This window comes from Ostrinia furnacalis, unplaced genomic scaffold (assembly GCF_004193835.3).
Source record: "Ostrinia furnacalis isolate ACB-3 unplaced genomic scaffold, ASM419383v2 OfSCF2491, whole genome shotgun sequence".
NCBI lineage: Eukaryota > Metazoa > Arthropoda > Insecta > Lepidoptera > Crambidae > Ostrinia > Ostrinia furnacalis.
This window is the reverse complement of record NW_021132730.1, coordinates 963211-985115: the sequence shown is the minus strand read 5'-3', so window position 1 is coordinate 985115 and position 21905 is coordinate 963211. Positions and strand designations below refer to the sequence as shown.

The following is a 21905-nucleotide window of genomic DNA, read 5'->3' as shown; positions in this document are numbered from 1 at the left end:
TAATGAGATGCATGTGAACAATGGCACATGCAAGTATGCTGGGTTCTGCGCTTAACGTGACTTCAGGATGTCAGGAATTAACACCGCTATAGCGCACTGCTTTGCCTACTAAACAGACTAAAATGGCCCAGAAAACTGTCATATCGTTTCTTTGGGAATAAAAAAAATTAGATTACTGAAAACAAAATGGTCAGATGAAACCTTTCCTTTAGGAATTACATAAAAAGTAAGACCAAAAATTCACATTTGATTAACCGAAGGGTCTCGATGGAAAAATAAAAAGCTGAAAAGGTTTTGGTATTAGGTACGTAACGACTATTGAATGTAGTTTTATTACAATGTGCCCTCTGCCTAAGGCGTGACTTTGAAAATTAAGAGGGACGTGTCCAAGAAAATTAAGTAACAAGTAGCATTCTTATTTGTTGAGTTGCATCCTCATATGGCTTTCGTAGCTGATTTTTACCTTCGAACAAAATCGTGTAGCCTCGTTTTAGAAGTTCGAAGTTTTCTATTCTATTATTTTCATCTAAGAACTCCGCAACATCATATTTATAAATAAAGAGTATCTAAATATATAAAAGGAGAAACTGACTGACTGACTGACAGATCAACGCACAGCCTAAACGGCTAAACGTAGGCACTTGAAATTTGGAAGAGACGTAGCTTAGGTACCGTAGAGGTGCACTAAGAAAGGAATTTCCGAAATTCCCACGGGAACGGGAATTAGCGGGAAAAACGGGATTCACGCGTACGAAGTCGCGGGCGGCCGCTAGTTTATTATAAACTTCATCAACCTAATAGCACTGTAGCTAACTACTCCATTAAAATTGCTACGAAAGTATCTGTATCATTAGAGTTAATGACCCTCCAATGTCTTACATAAATAGTAGAAGAGGTTGTTTACCATTTCAGGACGACTGACGATGGTACATCAAGTGGAGTCTTATGTAATTGCAATAGGTACTATTTTGCAACAAAATATTGGTATTCTGAAGTGCTGGCCACTATACATTATTTATGAAAGTGGAATTTGTAAACGAAGAAAGTAATTGTTAAGTTTATTTTGCTGTTTGTTATAAGAATAAATCTTTACTTTAATGGATTACAGGATCAAGTATTGTAATTAAATTAATTGCACACTGCAGTGAAGCAAAATGCATGAAAAAAGCAATCGGAAGTAATGAAAACCGCATCTTATTCCGACAGCGGAATAAAATTAAATCCTTCGAGCTGCGACCGACTTTTTCGATAGAGTATAATGGTTCCATTTTAATTAACCATGATTTTTGTCTTTCCTCTTGCTAGAGCAAGGATGAAAACTCTGAAGTTAAATTTAAAAATAGCTTTGTAACAATGACCGGGGAAACGACGTAAATTGTTTGCTTAACTCTTTTGTTGGTCAAAAAGCTAAAAATATTACTATTTCTATACTTTGGTACACGTAACAGTAGCAATATGGCTATTAGTCCAAGCTATTAGTATATCAGCCGTCACATCTTATCGCGGCATGAATCTGAAAACCATGAAACATGAATAGGGTTTCCATAATAAAGTAATTTGGAGACTATTCCCCAAACTCTGATGGTGTCGTAACTATTAGCGATTAGACAGTAGATTCGTGTATTAAAATTGATTTGTTAAGTGAGCCAATGTTCTTAGAACTACTGACAGACATATGTAGATCGACGACTCACACTACATAATTCAAGTACACTGTACATTTTATTATCATTCTTTTGGAACGGTCATAATTATACATTCTTGTGTTCTTCTTACACAAAGAAAGGTCAAATGAAGAAGAATGAATGAAGAATCATTGTCAAAGAGTAAATGTTATATCCCACTCACGTCCTAAGATATGGCAACCCTACATCCACGGTGTGCCATAACGGCTAGCTATCGCGACCGCCCTCCAATTTACTTGTCCGTAGGCATCAGAGAAGTCACGGACTGCAAGTAGGTCGTTTGTGATCAAAGCCAGTTTATAAGATTCTCAATTCGCATAAAATACGTTAAGTTTACAAAGTGGACAAAAAAAAGTACCCAATTCAAGCAAATTTCATACATCCACTGATAAGTAATCACTTCTTTACTTAGTATTACATCAATATTTTTCTCGGAATTGAGGATCAAAGCACTTACATCGTAAAGTATTTCTTGCAAACCTTATCATTAAGTAGTTCGATACTTGTATAGGGGAATCCCCATATTTATTAAGTATTCTCATACTCTAGCATTTTATTTAGGCGTGTTTCCAGTTCGATTCAATGTAATATCGTTGCGGTTTTTCCCGTCATTTTTATTAAAAATATCACGCCAAATATTTGAGATAACGAAATTTTTTTTGTGGCACGCCCGGCTTGTGCATTTGCCAATGACGAGGTGTAAAGGTTGGGAAACGGATTTTAAAGGAAAATACCCGGGAAGAGCGAAAATTTTGAAGGATCAGGCAGGTGTGGTGTTATTTATTGTTTACAGGATAATAATAACAAATCATATTAGGTACTATGTACAGATAGACAGAAAGATAACGAAATTAAGTAGCAACTTTTTTCTCTTTCGAAATAATACTGGCTGGAAAACGTATTCGCAATGGCTGAAGCAGGAAGCCGTGTGCGAAAAAAAAGTGTGAATTCCAATGATGAAGCGTAATGACCAGTCGGCTTCCTGCTTCCAATTCACTTGTCCTGCCCACTCCTGCCTCAATGATGCAACATCTGCCGCAAGAAAAGACCTCGTTAACGGATCTTCAAAAGAACGAATGAATGCGAATTCTTATAAAAGAAAGATGATTGGGACCGAGAATTGAATGGCTGATAAACACAATGCGACTCAACTTATCTTAATTAACTTTTGGAGTGGAGTAGTAATAGAGGTAAGTGCTTTATNTGCTTTAAGTACCGTTTGCCAACACGAAAACATCATTATTTTATTTCACTTTGTAAAATAAACTTAATAAGACAAACTGCGTATTATAAACTTGAATACTGATTGACAATGAAAAAGCATTGGAAAACCTCATCAGTTGATTATTTATTATCAAACAAACTCGTATATAAAGTATTTTAACCCAGAAAAATCATTTCATCTAATTAATACAATATGTACAAATACATATCCTTCGTCTAATCTAAACCTCATAACTTATCATAAAATGAAACAAAAGTCAAACGCTTATGAAACTGCTCAAGTCTGTACGTTCACTTTGTATCTCTACACGTGTATACACGTAGTATACACAACGTACACATGCCTTTTGCTTTGTCCGTACCGGGCAGAATTGAAACACATCGCGTATTCCATCAAGTTAGCAGAGAAGCTCGCCCACGCAAGCTTTCACTGTGGTCTAAGATAGAGAGTTAAGCTTAAAGCTGTTATAAACCTGATTTTATGTTATTAAGCCTTTTTTAAATATGTATCGCAAAAGTATAATTAACGTGGAACCCAATTATGTATATTAATTATCGATAATAGCAGTGCTAAAAGCGAGTTTGAAGCCTAACATATTTCATTATGAACAGAAAACCGATTTTAGTATTTTACTAAACATTAAAGGTATAAAAAAAACACAAAATACATTTCGCGAAGTTTAGCGAGGTATCTACTTAAATTCTTGATACTCAAACTAATGAATTTGTTATCAATTACAATGGCTACAAAATACAGATTAAAATCTCTTTCGATTGGTCTAGAATTCTTGGCAATAAGCGACGTTATTGTGTACTTATTATTTGGTCACCCGCTCATTCTGATCACGAGTGCAGTCGGGAGCTAATTGCAGTTAATTCGATAAAAAAGTGTCCTACCAGTTTTATCGTTGGGTTAAACTTATGCAGTTCTATTTTGACACTTATGGAACACGGTATAAGGGTAGAGAAAACTTGAACATCTCGTTTGACAAGCTCTGGAACTGCCCAACGATATTCAATAGTTAATTCAATGAAAATACCAGCTTTATCATTAGTACGCAGTTGTGAATCTTAATGGAATTGTGACTGTATTGCCTCGACGTTTCTGGAGTGGTTCCGATGATAAAGCCTTCTGCAGCTTTTTCTGGAATCCTATTGAATTTATTATTCTAAGACGCTTTCTCGTTATTGATTTACTAGACCATTAACTTTTAACAATTTTCCTCAAGATATCACACTTTATATGGTATAACGATATAGCATATAATCGGCTTAACGTATAATAAAGCGGGTGGAGCAAAAGCTCATCATTATAATAAAAGATAATAAAATATTTCACACTCCTAGAAATGTGAATTTTTATTGTTATGCCAAAGAAAATAATAAATATTTATTTAGAATCGCTAAGGTCGTAATATTTTTTACAAAGCTTACAATAGCATGTTATAAAATTTTAGTGTTTCAATTTGATAGCAATAAACTGGTCTACGACTTTATAAAAAAGGCGAATATTTGCGAATTATCTTTTGTCCCTCTCGCTCGTGACCTGGCGCCAAATATTAGAAAAGGAAGAGAGCTTTTCTGACAATTGGCCCATTATTTGCGTCCGCCCATGGCTTGCGGCGCCGTGACCTGCGTGGGCGCAGTCGACGCCACCAATCGGACACGCAATTTATTGATATACCACCGCATCATATTTATTTATTGAACTTCAATAACTTGTTTATAGCTGACTGAGCACTCCGACTACCGACTTCAAACAACTTCAAACTAGTTCCATTCCAACCTATAAACAGGAATTAAAATAGAGTAGACACCGCTCTTTCTTTAATGTTAATCTGTTTATTAAATCAAAAATTACCATATCATAATAGCCACGCACCTTTATTGTTTCTACTTTTATAGAAAGACTAGTATAATGAATGACAAAGCCGCCTATTGTTATTTATGTTCGTCTTCAATATTTAAATGAAGCTTGGAAATTCGGAGTACAATGAACACGCTAACAATCTTCTTCAGATCAATACAATGTAATAATATAAATTGGAGTAGTTTCTATTGTTCGCCGACCGAAATAACGTCAAAGCCCTAACCGAATCAATGGTCTATCTCTCAATGAATTGATGAATCAAGCCTTCGGATGCCTACCAAAGAAAATGTTAGTAAAATTACTTATACCTACTGTAATTGAAATTACCAAACCTCTTGAACAAAAACTTTGTAACAAATGGTAATTCAATATTCGCTTTCCGAAAGTAACCAACAGCTGATTAGTGATTATGTATTTATCATATTTACTTGCCAGTATGTTTTGTTGATGCAAAGCTTATAAAGCTTTTCCTTTGCTTTGACGAAAACGAAATCTTTGACCCGCTAAAGAAACTGAAAAACATATTCTAATAACAGTATTTAATAAGCTAAATAACCGACTTAATAAACATTTTAGAAAAAGTATGTTTTTAATGAAATAAAGATTGCAATTTGCAAGAATCGTATAACAAACAAGTTACCTGGTTTACGTTCGGAAAGCTCGAAGAATTATAATGCGTTTTTATTGTCTTGCTAAACTACGTGCTAAGCCGCGCTGAATAGAAAACGGGGAACTACCGCCTGAATAACACACAAGGGGATAAAAGTGGGAAAAACCCATAAATATAGTTACGTAACAGCAACTAGTTATTTTCACGACATTTTGTCCATAAATTCTGATATCGGGGGAATATGAGCATTGATTGAGCTTGCTAAAAGCCTGCATTGTATTTTTTTTTTTTTTTTCAATTTATGTTTTATGAATAGCTAACAAACATTATTGATCTAATTTAGTTATCAAATCAGTGAGTCTAAAATGGCGATATTGTAGGTACGAGTATGTTTGCTAACTGGTTTATTCTAATTATTATTATAAACCACACATTAAACACATTTTTGCTATTTTAGTTACAACCACAGGTTATACTGATGATGTTGGTAAGGTAACGGGAAGAAGAGTTGGTAAAATCTTTTACCTACCGTAGCTCATAGTGTAAAATATGATACTGAAAACCTCACGTAGTAAGTATGCCTATATCTTTTTCTTTTTAAGACTTACCTAAGAATGCAACCGCTGTCACTGCAGTGCAGCTATTATCGTGTAATCTACGATCACCTCAAGCACGCCGGTTCATTAAACTAATTACAGTGTTAGTGCTCATGGATTGAGGCTTCCAGAGATGACAGATGTACATGACATCAGCGTCACAATGAGCGACGAGTGACCCTATTGTCGCAATTACGACAACTCATCCGTTCGGATGAACGCAGCTCGGATAGAACAGCCAGTTTGAAGTCATAAAAGTCATTTTCTGTAAATAGGTTTCCAAAAGGGATTGTACAAGTCTCATTATTACTTCAACTCTGCCACTGCTTCGGGACAATAAATGAGCCAGTGCTGAGAAGAAGCAGCGCAAGGTACCTACTCAGTCATAATATTTGAATAAGACGTTAAAAAAATAATGAATGAATGCAACAACTAATATATTATTATCTGTTTTGAACAAGGAGCTTTATGAAGAAAAACTTTCGAAATTAAAACGCCATGGAATAAGTTCTTACAACAGTAGAGTCATCTCAAACGCATCGTTGTATCCTCCTTCATTTACAATTTAAAGTGACGGGTATTAATTATTTTATTTCGAGTTTCGAAAGACTTGGTTAATAACCAAGCCACTCATTTTCATCAATTAAATCGTGGAACAGTTCTCCACACCTGCCTTTAAATCACCGCACGTTAATCACACTTAAAAACATTAATTTGTCTCATTCGCCAATTCATTCACAAAGTCAACTGTTCTAAATGGACTATGTCTAAGGTCGGTGGCTAGTTTATTTAGCCAACAGTCAATAACGTTCATGTTTCACTACTGGTATGAGTTGGACATTTGATACGAATTACGGCAGTTCTCTTGGCATAATTTGTGGGATTGTATTTCTTCGGTACACTCTGAATGCAGAGGATTATTTTCTTAATCATTATTTTTAGAGATTCATAAATGTAGGGCTGGGGTTCTCAAGAGTAAATTCAGCTTTCAGTTTCGTGAAAAACACCGTTTATTTCAATTTATTAGTGGAGCACATTTGCACGCCATGGCAGTTGGGACGAGAGAGAGCGAGCCTCGCACCTTCCATTCAATCCTTTCATTCGGTTTATTTTACCATTCCACTATTTGAACGTTTCAACAAAATAAAAAAAAAATAAAGTTTGTTTTCTTTTACATTCCTACATAAATGTACCCGTAATGATTTCATCTCTACATTGATATAACTTCCATGTCTTTATACCGAACTCGCGGAAAAACTACACTGCAGAGTCTACATTTTAATGTGACCAATGTTTGAAAAGACTAAGTAAACGTATTAAAATTAAAAAAGTTTCGCCCTATTTATTTCATAAAAACAACGAAGCACATGAATAAAAACAAAATGACCATTAGTCAATCGTAAAGAGCGGTGTCGTTTCACTTTTTTCTGTCCCCAGTGGCGTTCGATACGAAATTAATTGGGCGTCGTTGCGCCTACGCAGTTTATTTGGAGTCGGTTCGATGACATCCGTCGGGTGCGCGTCGTAAGAGCCAAAGCACACGATGCGTTGCAGCATCTCACCGCAAAGATTTCGCCGTATCGCGTGGCGCAGGCTTACTGTCGGTGGTGTATATCTTTTCTTACAGGTTACTTAAACCTTGTTTTGTTACCAAACATGCGTTTTGCAGTGGAGGGAAGTCGAATCTTAACTTCAAGCTCCTCCAATGTACTTCTGATTAATTTCGTAGTGGGTCTAATGACAGCTAAATTAACTTTCCTCCGGGACAAACCTTGACCTTCACTGGTTGGTTTTTATTGCGGTCAAGCTACGCAGGAGTTGCAGCGGAACGAGAAGTGGGAATAGTCCCGTTCCCGTATCGCGTGGCGTGCTGCCGCACCGCTCGTGGACACCGCTCCGGCGTCGCACCGTCGCGTCGCCGCAACGCATCGTGTGCATTGGCTCTTACGCTGCCTCTTATCTTTCTTATCTCGAAGCTGTTTGTAGCGATCAGAGAGGCTTCTGCGTTGACATGCATGGCATGCCTGACGCGTATGCTAAGCATGCGCGTGTTAGCATAATCAATAATACGCGTGATTAATAAAATACCAGTATCAAGTTCATCTTTCTTGTTTTTTTTTTCAGCATTTGCCAAATATTTGTCTCGCAGCGTTTGTAGGGTTCAGAAACATGGAAAGAGCCACTTAGGATTAATCACTTTATTTTATAAAATAATATTTGATGTTCCTAATTGCTTAATCTGGGTCAAGATTGAAATGGACATATTATTATAGTACACTAGCTTTTGAAATTTTGTTTGTCACATATCGTCATAAATTGTAGCCTATATGTTATTCTGGGTTATAATCAATAATAGGTGTAAAGTTTCATCAAAATCCGTTTATTAAGTAGTAGTTTTTGCGTGAAAGTAACAAACATCCAGACTCCAAACTTTCGCATTTATAATATTAGTAGGATTTATTTCACAGTTCAATTCATTCATACCTGATATTCTTATTATCATATTTTCTGAAAAGTCATGTTTACGTAAATAAATGCAAAAGTTCCAATAAATGCTCATCTAAATACATTAGAGTATCATGTATTGTTTCAACTTGAATATCCATCACTGTATGAATGTTATAAATTGAGATAGACACGTTACAAGAATATTAAGCTCAATTTAAAAAGTCCACGCGAGACAGGTCGTCGTCATAGCGAATTTACATTCATTCCGCGCGATGTTCACAGGATATGCCACTTTTTGTCACTCGTGAATTATTTATTATTTAATAAGCACCTACTGACGCTTTGATCCAAATGAAATAATCGTATAACATCACACATCCTGCGAATATACTCATTAAACAACAGTTTTAAGGTAAGTATAGGCTAGATCAGGGTTTCCCAAAGTATGGGTCGCGACCCAGTGGTGGGTCGCGAGCGAACATTGAGTGGACCCTGCTGCCTGTAGAACGACACACCACCCTACCGGTCCAACCGCTGGGCAGCGGGCGAAATTTTCTATAGGTGGGTCCCGAGTTTGGGAACTTGTATTAGATGAGTCGTACGGACTCGTACGTAGCCCAGACAACTTTGGGAACCACTGGGCTAGATCATTTACTTGTAACAGAACAACGATAGCCGCTCAATGAATGTTCTAGTGTCACCCTTTTACGAACCAAACGTCGTACATTTTACCTGTATTGTACCTACCATTAACGTAACATTACATAGAAATGTTCTAGTCTACACTCACCTTTACGTGTAAATGGAAGTGGAAGATAGAAACGTCTACGTCTTATCGATGTGTTAATCAAATTAGGAGATACGGATCAACTGCCGGCGTCCTGTAATCCATCTTACCCACACAGATACAAACAAACAAGTGGCTCAATTTAGGTATATACGAGTACTAGCTGTGCCGGCGACTCTGTACATGTATTTTCATACTAGCTGTTGGAATAGTTTTTCTTGTTTTTGCAACATTTTTCATTCATGCTCAGCTACTATTGGTCGTAGCGTGTTGGCAGTGCCATAGATATATGCCATCAGCCTTCCTCTCGATAAATGGGCTATCCAACACAAAACTATTTTCTTTTTCAAATAATCGGACCAGTAGTTCCTGATGTTAACGCTTTACCAAACAAACTCTTCAGCTTTTTAATACTCGTATTAGTATAGATTAATGTTAAAGTAAATAATGCGCAGTGCAATAAAACCTAACGTAATTCGTAGTTCACAGCTGGTAGTCCGGTAATGACATTAAATCTTTGGAAACTTTAAATGGTTGCAATTAAATTCTACGACCGCTATTTGTGACGCGAGAATAAAATTAAATTGTGCAAAGCTACTTTCGTTCTTGAACCTTTATAGTGTCAGTGAAAAATGGTACAGGGACATTAATTGCAGAGGAATCAACTCGACCCATTACGGTGATAATCCTGCTAATCCATACCGCATTGCCAGCGGCGGTTTTATACAGGGTGGTTCATTTATCGTGGGTCTATTTTTTATTTCAAAATATTATTTTCACAAACACGACATTTAAACTAAGCCAATTTTAAGGATTCCTATAGCCTAAATAATCCAAAATATTATAATATTTACTTTTGGCAACTCTTCCCACATTCGTTTTTTTTCGTTTTTCGATACAGTTAACTCTTATGAAAAGTAATTAGTTTTTCCAGTAAGTGTATAGGAAATGGTAAGTAACAATATAATGAAATGAATGTTCAACTCTAAAATGTCCACTTAAAAAAGTAGACTACCTCTATATCCTACCAAAATAGAAAACCTCCCTATACCTAACAACTAACTACTGCTACATGCAAAAATACTCTTGTGTAATTACAATCTTCTCGCAAACGAGTTTCAATATGCTATGTATATGTATACTTGCCAGACTCTTTTTTATTAGAACCTTTTTGTCGTCCAAAGGCGGCGTAGGTCCATACAAACGCAGTAATGAATATTTATTGTATTAATGATACCTTTTATATCCTACACTTATCTTAATTTACTACATGGTATCTACACGTCTAGCAAATGAGATTGAGATGTATTTCTCGTTCCTTCTTGTACAACTTTTTGTTTGAATAATTAGTTAATTATATGCTCGGTTTTTGTTTCTTGATTTGTGGCACTTGTTTTTGTTTAAGTATTTGGTTGTTGTCTGAAATGGAGTAATAAGTATTTAAGTTTGCCAATAAGTAACTATAAATTTAAATATATATAATAGGTCAAATTCACTAAAGTGTCATAGGTAAAATTCAATTTTCCAGTTGCCTAAACCACAGATAATTTAATACTAGTCCTAAACGCACCACACGCCCCCTTGTAGATGTAAATGTTATTATTAATAATATCATCAGTTCTTATTACTCATTGGTTTTCATTTTAATTATTGTTGTAAACTAAGAAAGTTCAGTTGCTCTACATTTATTATACCGCATTTTATCTTATTCACAACGGAGTAATGAATACCTTTTTACTTTAATCTTATTTGGCTTTGCTCTCTTAACGAAATATTAAAAATCAACGATCTTTCTTTATTTAAACAGAAAACATTTAAATCTAAATACTAACCCAGCATGGCTGCATTTTAAAATCCCTTTCAGAAATAATATAGGTATCAAAGAAAAATTGCAACTCTACTTTTTACATATTTATTGAAACCTTATTAACTGTGTTACCTAAATGTTTTCTTTCTTTCTTTTTCAAACTCCAAATACGAATCAAAGTAGGTAGGTACCAAATACGAGTGTGAAGGTTTCGTATTTGGTACTTTTTGTGATAACATCATCAATATCCCAACATTAAACTGAAATGGAGTCAACATTACCCGAACTGCGGTGACAGATGTCACTGAGGTTATAAAACTTTCTCAACTGGGGTCTACTCGTAGTTCCTTTTTCGTCAAACATACTATGTAGCATTATATTTTTGCTGAAACTGAATCTTTTCTTAGTGGTGCACATTGCTTAATTCTCTGGGTTTATTCACGTTAAAATCAGTGGCGAGTATTATAAAGTCTCTTCGCTATTTTGTATTAAATTTCCATTTGTTGCTGCTTTGTCAGGAAGGATTATTATGCGGTTTATCTTTAGTACTATCCACCGCAATTTTCTCCTTTATTATTACGAAAAGTAAAATATTACAATATCTAAAAGTGACTCGTGTTGAATAGTTGGTTGGGTTTGTAATTCTGCTTAACCATAAGTCAATTGTTTAATATTTGGATATGCTTATATCCAGCAAGGAGCTTGTGTATGAAAATGTGTGTTTTACTTACTTTTAATAATCTCATGTTCTTGATTTGCATCAGCAAAAGCTGATAATTGCGTAACGCACCATTTTAAGTGTGAAATAATCATATCAGAAAGGCTTTTTAATGTTACCTACAGCACCTGGTGTATTGTAATTTTACCGTGTGTACCTACAGTACATTCCAGTCGCTTTTATAAGCTGCTAATATTATAATCTTTCATTTATTTACCCTCTGGGTTCCATAACGATCTATTTACTAGATTCTATAGATAAAGGTTCTAGAACCATTTCGTTCGTAATTCACACAGTGCACTATGAATATGCCAGTTCGACAAAGTACGGTTTTAGAGCCGCAGTACACATGCTACATTTAACATCGGCAATCGGCGATATAGCCGCTTTTTAGAAGGTGAATACAGTGACCACACATTCCACACCGCACAACGCTAAACGTGGTGATTGAGTCGCTTTTCGGAAGCTCGACGCAATGATAACAGTCGCTAAAACGCGTGATTCTCATACCGTGTCCGAACGCAAAGTCGCGAAATGCTGCATCGATAGAGTCGCAAAATCGCCGATCGTCGATGCTAAAAGTACTCGTACCATGTCTACTGTGGCGTCTGTGGCCCTTAGTTGCAAGCAAATATCAACCGGTCGCGATGTATCAAAAACTATGCGCCTATTTGCGTCGCGCGATGTTTATTTGCGCGGCGCGCGCGTCGCCGCGGGCGTTCACACGGCGCACGCGCTGCGTTATTTCCGCGCGCGAATTCCATTGCGTTGTGACGAGTTGTCGAGCAATGGGTCGTTGTTAGTATTTATAGATAAAAATGTGTTTGCAGCTAGGCACAATGTGTGTACTGAGAGAAAATGGTTAAAATTGCACCGCGCGTGTAATTTACATTACACGCGCGGTGCAATTTTAACCATTTTCAAATTTCCATTTGTTGCTGTTATTTCACTCAGTTCAGAGCAGTTTCTTTGCTGGGGATTCTAATCATATTCCAGAGTGATCAAAGATAATAAAACTGCGAAAAAGTGAAAGTAGGCTAATAAAAGGTAGAGTTTACATAAGTATAATTTGATGGGTTTATATTATTACATTATATCAATCCGGTTTAAACTGTCATCTTCATTTCGAGTCGGGGTCTTCAAAGCACTCACTAACAAAGAAGACAACATCTCGTTAATGCTGCACCATTACCTTAATACCTACGCAGATCCTGTCCCCCATTTTCTAATGATTCGTCCGTTGGCCTTCCGATGACGGCGATACGTCCCTGACAAACGACACGGGCATCGGAGGCATCATTTATCTTCATCTCTGGGGCGGTGATCGCATCTCCTGTGTTGCCATTAGCGGGTACTGACTGAGCGGGAATGCAGCAGCAACTCGTTACAGAATATAACGGAATTCGCAAGAGAAACTCTATCAATAATTTATACAGTGTGAGTCACGTTAAAGTGTACATATGAAAATAGATGAAACTAGACCTATTTTTATCGACAAAAAAGAGGTCAAAAAATTTTTGAGATTTTTTTTTAATTTTTAGGGTTCCGTAGCCAAAATGGCAAAAACGGAACCCTTATAGTTTCGTCATGTCCGTCTGTCCGTCTGTCCGTCTGTCCGTCTGTCCGTCTGTCCGTCTGTCCGTCNTAGAAGATGAATACAAACTTTTGTGTTATACAAACGATATTGATCTTTTAGTTTTCAAATCAGTGAGTCTATAATGGCGATATTGTATGTTTGCTAACTGGTTTATTATTATTATTACAAACCACACATTAAACACACTTTCGCTATTTTAATTAGACCCACAGGTTATATTGATGATATTAAGGTAACGGGACGTAGCTTCTATTCTAACCATTGTATCGTAAAAAAACTGAAAACCTCACGTAGTAAGTAACTTTTTCCTTTTAAGACTTACCTAAGAATGCAACCGCTGTCACTGCAGTGCAGCTACGAGTATTATTGTGTGATCTACGATCAGCATTACTTCAAGCACGCCGGTTCATTAAACTAATTACAGTGTTAGTGCTGATGGATTGAGGCTTCCAGAGATGACAGATGTACATGACATCAGCGTCACAATGAGCGACGAGTGACCCTATTGTCGCAATTACGACAACTCATCCGTTCGGATGAACGCAGCTCGGATAGAACAGCCAGTTTGACTATTAAATAAATATATAAGTAAATAGGCTTCCAAAAGGGTTTGAACAAGTCTCATTATTACTTCAACTCTACCACTGCTTCGGGACAATAAATGGGCCAGTAATGAGAAGAAGCAGCGCAAGGAACTCAGTCATAATATTTGAACAAGACTTTAAAAAATAATGAATGAACAAGGAGCTTTATGAAGAAAAACTTTCGAAATTTAAGCGCCATGGAATAAGTTCTTACAAAAGTAGAGTCATCTCAAACGCATCGTTGTATCCTCCTTCATTTACAATTTAAAGTGACGGGTATTAATATTATTTCGAGTTTCGAAAGACTTGGTTGATAACCAAGCCACTCATTTTTATCAATTAAATCGTGGGTCAGTTTTCCACACCTGCCTTTAAATCACCGCACGTTAATCACACTAAAACGTTAATTTGTCTCATTCGCCGATTCATTCACAAAGTTAACTGTTCTAAATGGACTATGTCTTAGGTCGGTGGCTAGTTTATTTAGCCAACAGTCAATAACGTTCATGTTTCACTACTGGTATGAGTTGAACATTTGATACGAATTACGGCAGTTCTCTTGGTATAATTTGTGGGATTATATTTCTTCGGTACACTCTGAATGCAGAGGATTATTTTCTTAATAATTATTTTTAGAGATTCATAAAATGTACTCATAATGATTTCATCTCTACATTGATATAACTTACATGTCTTTATACTGAACTCGCGGAAAAACTGTAGAGCTTGTAGCTTTGACAAAGTATTTACACTGCAGTGTCTACATTTTTATGTGATCAATGTTTGAAAAGACTACGTAAACATACTTATTAAAATTAAAAAACAAAACACGAAGCACATGAATAAAAACTAAATGACCATTAGTCAATCGTAAAGAGCGGTGTCGTTTCACTTTTTGCTGTCCCCAGTGGCGTTCGATACGAAATTAATTGGGCGTCGTTGCGCCTACGCAGTTTATTTGGAGTCGGTTCGATGACATCCGTCGGGTGCGCGTCGTAAGAGCCAAAGCACACAATGCGTTGCGGCGCCGCATCGCAAAGATTTCGCTCGTGATATTTCTATGTAAGGACTTGTTCCCACGGAGATATCCCATTTTTTGAAGGAACTGTTTTTTGCAGGATCCCGTTAAGTAGTATACATTTTTTAATATTAACATTCACACGAACATCCCGTTTGTAGTGTCCCGCAAATAACCAAACTGTTGGAATTTGCAATTCGAATTTTTAAACACACTATGACACACACACATGACAGTCCAGTTTTACGGGATTCTGCATTACTGAATCCTGCAAAACTGTTTTGCCGTAGGAACAAGCCCTACGACGACGTCGACGATGCAGCGACACCGCTTCGGCGTCACACCGTCGCCGCAACGCATCGTGTGCATTGGCTTTTATGCTGCCTTTTATCTTTCTTATCTCGAAACTGTTTGTAGCGATCAGAGAGGCTTCTGCGTTGACATGCATGGCATGCCTGACGCGTATGATAAGCATGCGCGTGTTAGCATAATCAATAATACGCATGATTAATAAAACACCAGTATCAAGTTCATCTTTCTTGGTATTTTTTTTTTCAGCATTTGCCAAATATTTGTCTCGCAGCGTTGGTAGGGTCCAAAAAGTCATGGAAAGAACCACTTAGGATTAACCACCTTGTTTTATAAATGTTTGATGTTCCTAAGTGCCTAATCTGGGTCAATATTAAAATGGACATAATATAGTACACTAGCTTTTGCCCGCGGCTTCACCCGCGTGAAATTTAGTTTGTCACATATCGTCAAAATTGTAGCCTATATGTTATTCTGGGTATAATCAATAATACTGTAAAGTTTCATCAAAATCCATTTAGCAGTTTTTGCGTGAAAGAGTAACAAACATCCAGACTCCAAACTTTCGCATTTATAATATTAAGTAGGATTTATTTCACAGTTCAATTCATTAATACCTGATATTCTTATTATCATATTTTCCGAAAAGTCATGTTTACGTAAATAAATGCAAAAGTTCCAATAAATGCTCATCTAAATACATTAGAGTATCAAGTATTGTTTCAACTTGAATATCCATCACTGTATGACTGTTATAAATTGAGATAGACACGTTACAAGAATATTAAGCTCAATTTAAAAAGTCCACACGAGACAGGTCGTCGTCATGGCGAATTTACATTCATTCCGCGCGATGTTCACAGGATATGCCACTTTTTGTCACTCGTGAATTATTTATTATTTAATAAGCACCTACTGACGCTTTGATCTAAATGAAATAATCGTATAACATCACACATCCTGCGAATATACTCTTTAAACAACACTTTTAACGTAAGTATAGGCTAGATCAGGGTATCCCAAACTATGGGTCGCGACCCAGTGGTGGGTCGCGAGCGAACATTGAGTGGGCCCTGCTGCCTGTAGAACGACACACCACCCTACCGGTCCAACCGCTGGGCAGCGGGCAAATTTTCTATAGGTGGGTCCCGAGTTTGGGAACATGTATTAGATGAGTCGTAGCCCAGACAACTTTGGGAACCACTGTGCTAGATCATTTACTTGTAACAGAACAACGATAGCCGCTCAATGAATGTTCTAGTGTCACCCTTTTACGAACCAAACGTCGTACATTTTACCTGTATTGTACCTACTATTAACGTAACATTACATAGAAATGTTCTAGTCTACACTCACCTTTACGTGTAAATGGAAGTGGAAGATAGAAACGTCTACGTCTTATCGATGTGTTAATCAAATTAGGAGATACGGATCAACTGCCGGCGTCCTGTAATCCATCTTACCCACACAGATACAAACAAACAAGTGGCTCAATTTAGGAATACTATATATATATACTATATACGAGTACTAGCTGTGCCGGCGACTTTGTACGTGTGAAAATACTAGTAGTTCGCAACATTTTTCATTCATGCTCAGCTCCTATTGGTCGTAGCGTGTTGGCAGTGCCATAGATATATGCCATCAGCCTTCCTCTCGATAAATGGGCTATCCAACACAAAACTATTTTCTTTTTCAAATAATCGGACCAGTAGTTCCTGATATTAACGCTTTACCAAACAAACTCTACAGCTTATTAATACTCGTATTAGTAAAAAACATTAACGTTAAAGTAAATAATGCGCAGTGCAATAAAACCTAACGTAATTCGTAGTTCACAGCACAGCTGGTAGTCCAGTAATGATATTAAATCTTTGGAAACTTTAAATGGTTGCAATTAAATTCTACGACCGCTATTTGTATCGCGAGAATAAAATTAAATTGTGCAAAGCTACTTTCGTTCTTGAACCTTTATAGGTGTCAGTGAAAAATGGTACAGGGACATTAATTGCAGAGGAATCAACTCGACCCATTACGGTGATAATCCTGCTAATCCATACCGTATTGCCAGCGGCGGTTTTATACAGGGTGGGTCTATTTTTTATTTCAAAATATTATTTTCACAAACACGACATTTAGACTAAGCCAATTTTTAGGATTCCTATAGCCTAAATAATCCAAAATATTATAAATATTTGCTTTTGGAAACTCTTCCCACATTCGTTTTTTTTTCGTTTTTCGATACAGTTAACTCTTATCAAAAGTAATTAGTTTTTCCAGTAAGTACTCTAGCACTTTATCTCCTCCTTAACATTGATTGTTTATCACGGAACTAAGTATGTAATGATGTTCAACTCTAAAATGTCCACTTAAAAAAGTAGACTACCAAAACCTCCCTATACCTGATAACTAACTACTGCTACATGCAAAAATACTCTTGTGTAATTACAATCTTCTCGCAAACAACGAGTTTCAATATGCTATGTACATATATGTATACTTACAGCCAGACTCTTTTTTATTAGAACCTTTTTGTCGTCCAAATGCGGCGTGGGTCCATACAAACGCAGTAATGAATATTTATTGTATTAATGATACCTTTTATATCCTACACTTATCTTAATTTACTACATGGTATCTACACGTCTAGCAAATGAGATTGAGATGTATTTCTCGTTCCTTCTTGTACAACTTTTTGTTTGAATAATTAGTTAATTATGTGCTCGGTTTTTGTTTCTTGATTTGTGGCACTTGTTTTTTGTTTAAGTATTTGGTTGTTGTCGAAATGGAGTAGAATAAGTATTCAAGTTTTCCAATAAGTAACTATGAATTTAAATATAGGTCAAATTCACTAAAGTGTCATAGGCAAAATTCAATTCCAGTTGCCTAAACGCACCCCACGCCCCCTTGTAGATGTTATATTATACATCAGTTCTTATACTTGTAACATTGGTTTTCATTTTAATAATTTTAATTATTGTTGTAAACCAAGAAAGTTCAGTCGCTCTACATTTATACCGCATTTTATCTTTTTATGCTAAATATTAACTTCAAAGTGAGAAACATTCGCAACGGAGTAATGAATACCTTTTTACTTTAATCTTATTTGGCTTTGCATCCATCTCTTAACGAAACATTCAAAATCAACGATCTTTCATTAATGTAAACAGAAAACATTTAAATCTAAATATTAACCCAGCATGGCTGCATTTTAAAATAGCTTTCAGAAATAATATTATCAAAGAAAAATTGCAACTCTACTTTTTACATATTTATTGAAACCTTATTAACTGTGTTACTTAAATGTTTTCTTTCTTTCTTTATCAAACTCCAAATACAAATCAAATACGAGTGTGAAGGTTTCGTATTTGGTACTTTTTGTGATAACATCATCAATATTCCATTAATAAACTGAAATGGAGTCAACATTACCCGAACTGCGGTGACAGAAGATGTCACTGAGGTTATAAAACTTTCTCAACCGGGGTCTACTCGTAGTTCCTTTTTCGTTAAACTTACTATGTAGCATTATATTTTTGCTGAAACTGAATCTTTTCTTGGTGGTGCACATTGCTTAATTCTCTGGGTTTATTCACGTTAAAATCAGTGGCGAGGATTATAAATTTTATTCTCTTCGCTATTTTGTATTAAATTTCCATTTGTTGCTGCTTTGTCAGGAAGGATTATTATGCGGTTTATCTTTTCTCCATTATTATTACGAAAAGTAAAATATTATATTAATATCTGCCTAAAGTGACTCGTGTTACATAGTTGGTTGGGTTTATAATTCTGCTTAACCATAAGTAAATTGTTTAATATTTGGATATGCTTATATCCAGCAAGGAGCTTTTGTATGAAAATATGTATTTCTTGGTGTGTTTTACTTACTTTTAATAATCTCATGTTTTTGATTTGCATCGACAATAGCTGGTAATTACGTAACGCACCATATTAAGTATGAAATAATTATATTATCAGAAGAGCTTTTTAATTTTACCTACAGCACCTGGTGTATTGTAATTTTACCGTGTGTACATATTCCAGGCGCTTTTATAAGCTGCTAATATTATAATCTTTCATTTATTTGCCCTCTGGGTTCGATAACGATCTATTTACTAGATTCTATAGATAAACGTTTTAGAACCATTTCGTTCGTAATTCACACAGTGCACTATAAATAAGCCAGATCGACAAAGTACGGCATTAGAGCCGCAGCACAAATGCTCCTTTTAGTATCTGCGATGTAGCCGCTTTTTAGAACCTGACCACACATTCCAAACCCCACACAACGCTAAACGTGGCGATTGAGTCGCTTTTCGGAAGCTCGACGCAACGAAAACAGTCGCTAAAAAGCGCGATTCCTATACGAAGATTCGTGTCCGAAGCATGAAGTCGCGAAATCGCGATGCTGCATCGATAGAGTCGCAAAATCGCCGATCGCCGATGCTAAAAGTACTCGTAGCATGTCTACTGTGGCTCTTAGTTGCAAGCAAATATCAACCGGTCGCGATGTATCAAAAACTATGCGCCTATTTGCGTCGCGCGACGTTTATTTGCGCGGCGCGCGCGTCGCCGCGGGCGTTCACACGGCGCACGCGCTGCGTTATTTCCGCGCGCGAATTCCATTGCGTTGTGACGAGTTGTCGAGCAATGGGTCGTTGTTGGTATTTATAGATAAAAATGTGTTTGCAGCTAGGCACAATGTGTGTACTGAGAGAAAGTGGTTAAAATTGCACCACGCGTGTAATATAATATTTAACTCAGTTCAGAGCAGTTTCTTTGCTGGGGATTCTAATGATATTCCAGAGTGATCCAAGATAATAAAACTGCGAAAAAGTGGAAGTAGGCTAATAAAAGGTAGAGTTTAATTAAATATGATTTGATGGGTTTATATTATTGCATCATATCAATCCGGTTTAAACTGTATTTTTTATGTGAAATGTCATCTTCATTTCGAGTCGGGGACTTCAAAGCACTCACTAACAAAGAAAACAACATCTCGTTAATGCTGCACCATTACCTTACCTACGCAGATCCTGTCCCCCATTTTCTAATGATTCGTCCGTTGGCCTTCCGATGACGGCGATACGTCCCTGACAAACGACACGGGCATTGGAGGCATCATTTATCTTCATCTCTGGGGCGGTGATCGCATCTCCTGTGTTGCCATTAGTGGGTACTGACTGAGCGGGAATGCAGCAGCAACTTGTTACAGAATATAACGTAATTTGCAAGAGAAGCTCTACTTATCAATATTTTTGAATTGTGGTTGGTAGAGACTGTCAAAACTTCAAAATATGCTCGCTGATTTAAGGCTCTTTTCCAGATCAAATGCTTCCTTTGCATGAACTTTTAAAAACAGGTCTTCTCGCATCCAAAAATGTAGAGGTCTAGAAGTTTAAGCAAATATCAATATTCTTCAGCTAAGATTATCTCAAAAAGTCTACCTCCAATTGTAAGTAATTTGTAGGATAGACATTATAACATCCCAGGCTCATGTACTGTCATGTCACTCGAGTAGTTTAATCGCTCACTCGCCCAAGCATACCTTATCTTTAGCGGCTCGCGAGCGTTTCGCTCAGTCAGTCGAGTGCGCATTCACACTCGGTCACACACCCGAAACCTGTTTGCTCGTAGATTGTCATATTATGCTGAAATTATTGTAATTTCTCATATTACCCTCTCTGACGTGAGCACGCCGTGCGTACTAGGCGCACTTGTCGATTTCGGTTTCGGTTGCCCATTTCCTCAATATTTTAAGACCGTCGTATAAGTCAGTAGCGAGTTTATAAACTGCTTAATTTACATTTAGAAGTGTGAAATGCATAGCTTGTTTATTAATGATGTTTATACTTGTGTTTAAAAGCAGGCCAACGTAGGTAAATAAAACTAACTAAAGTTGCAATAATAATGTTGCAGCGGAATTTAAGTAACATTGCTCAATTACCAATTTGCAAAATTGCAACAGCTGAGCGGATGCAAGCGCAGCGAATTAAAAATAACAAGGCAAACCGAAACTTACAGATGAATCACTTTAACTTCATTTTTACCCCGGTTCCGGTATTTAAGGAGCGTTTTTAAAGCGGATTTTTCTGATAATGGTATGCGAAATGACGAAAAAGTTTTGAGACCTTTAACTAGGTAACTGTTGTGTGACAACCAAAGTCTTAATCTTTATTTCTCTGGCAAAAATCATTTTGATCCAGGTCACATCATACTATGTAATACAATCTACTGTGATACCTACTAATCTTTTAGCCGGGTAGAGGCCAAGCATCTTTAACCGCCTATTTTATATCCTATCAATATTAATTTAACATACTGAATAGACCTTGTTTCTTAAGCGAAAAAAAACACCCTCAACATATTGCCTCATCTAGGCCTTTTATCCACAGGTACGCCAAGAATGCGGTACGCCCTCGACCTTCGAACTCCCCGCGTCCAGCAGTCCCCACCTGCCCCCAACCCGTCGGGAGGCCCTGAGGGCGCCTCCTCCGTACACCGAACTGCTGCAGTTCGCAGCCTCATTGGCCAGGAACAAGAAACTCTTTGCACGACTGGCTGACAGGCTGTGCGATGAGCCAGACTTCCAGTTTGAAGGCAACGACCAGTGCTGGAACGGGGAGACGATTGGAGAGTGAGTGTTTTATTT

At 36.9% G+C, this 21905-nt stretch overlaps 1 protein-coding gene across 1 annotated transcript in view; it reads left to right on the top strand.

The window, feature by feature from the left end:
- Positions 1 to 21905, top strand: part of dally (division abnormally delayed protein) — a 154683-nt gene that overhangs the window by 129220 nt on the left and 3558 nt on the right. The window contains exon 6 of the mRNA XM_028308646.1: positions 21649 to 21890. Within this exon, the coding sequence (XP_028164447.1) occupies positions 21649 to 21890 (242 nt within the window). The remainder of the gene's footprint in view (positions 1 to 21648; positions 21891 to 21905) is intronic.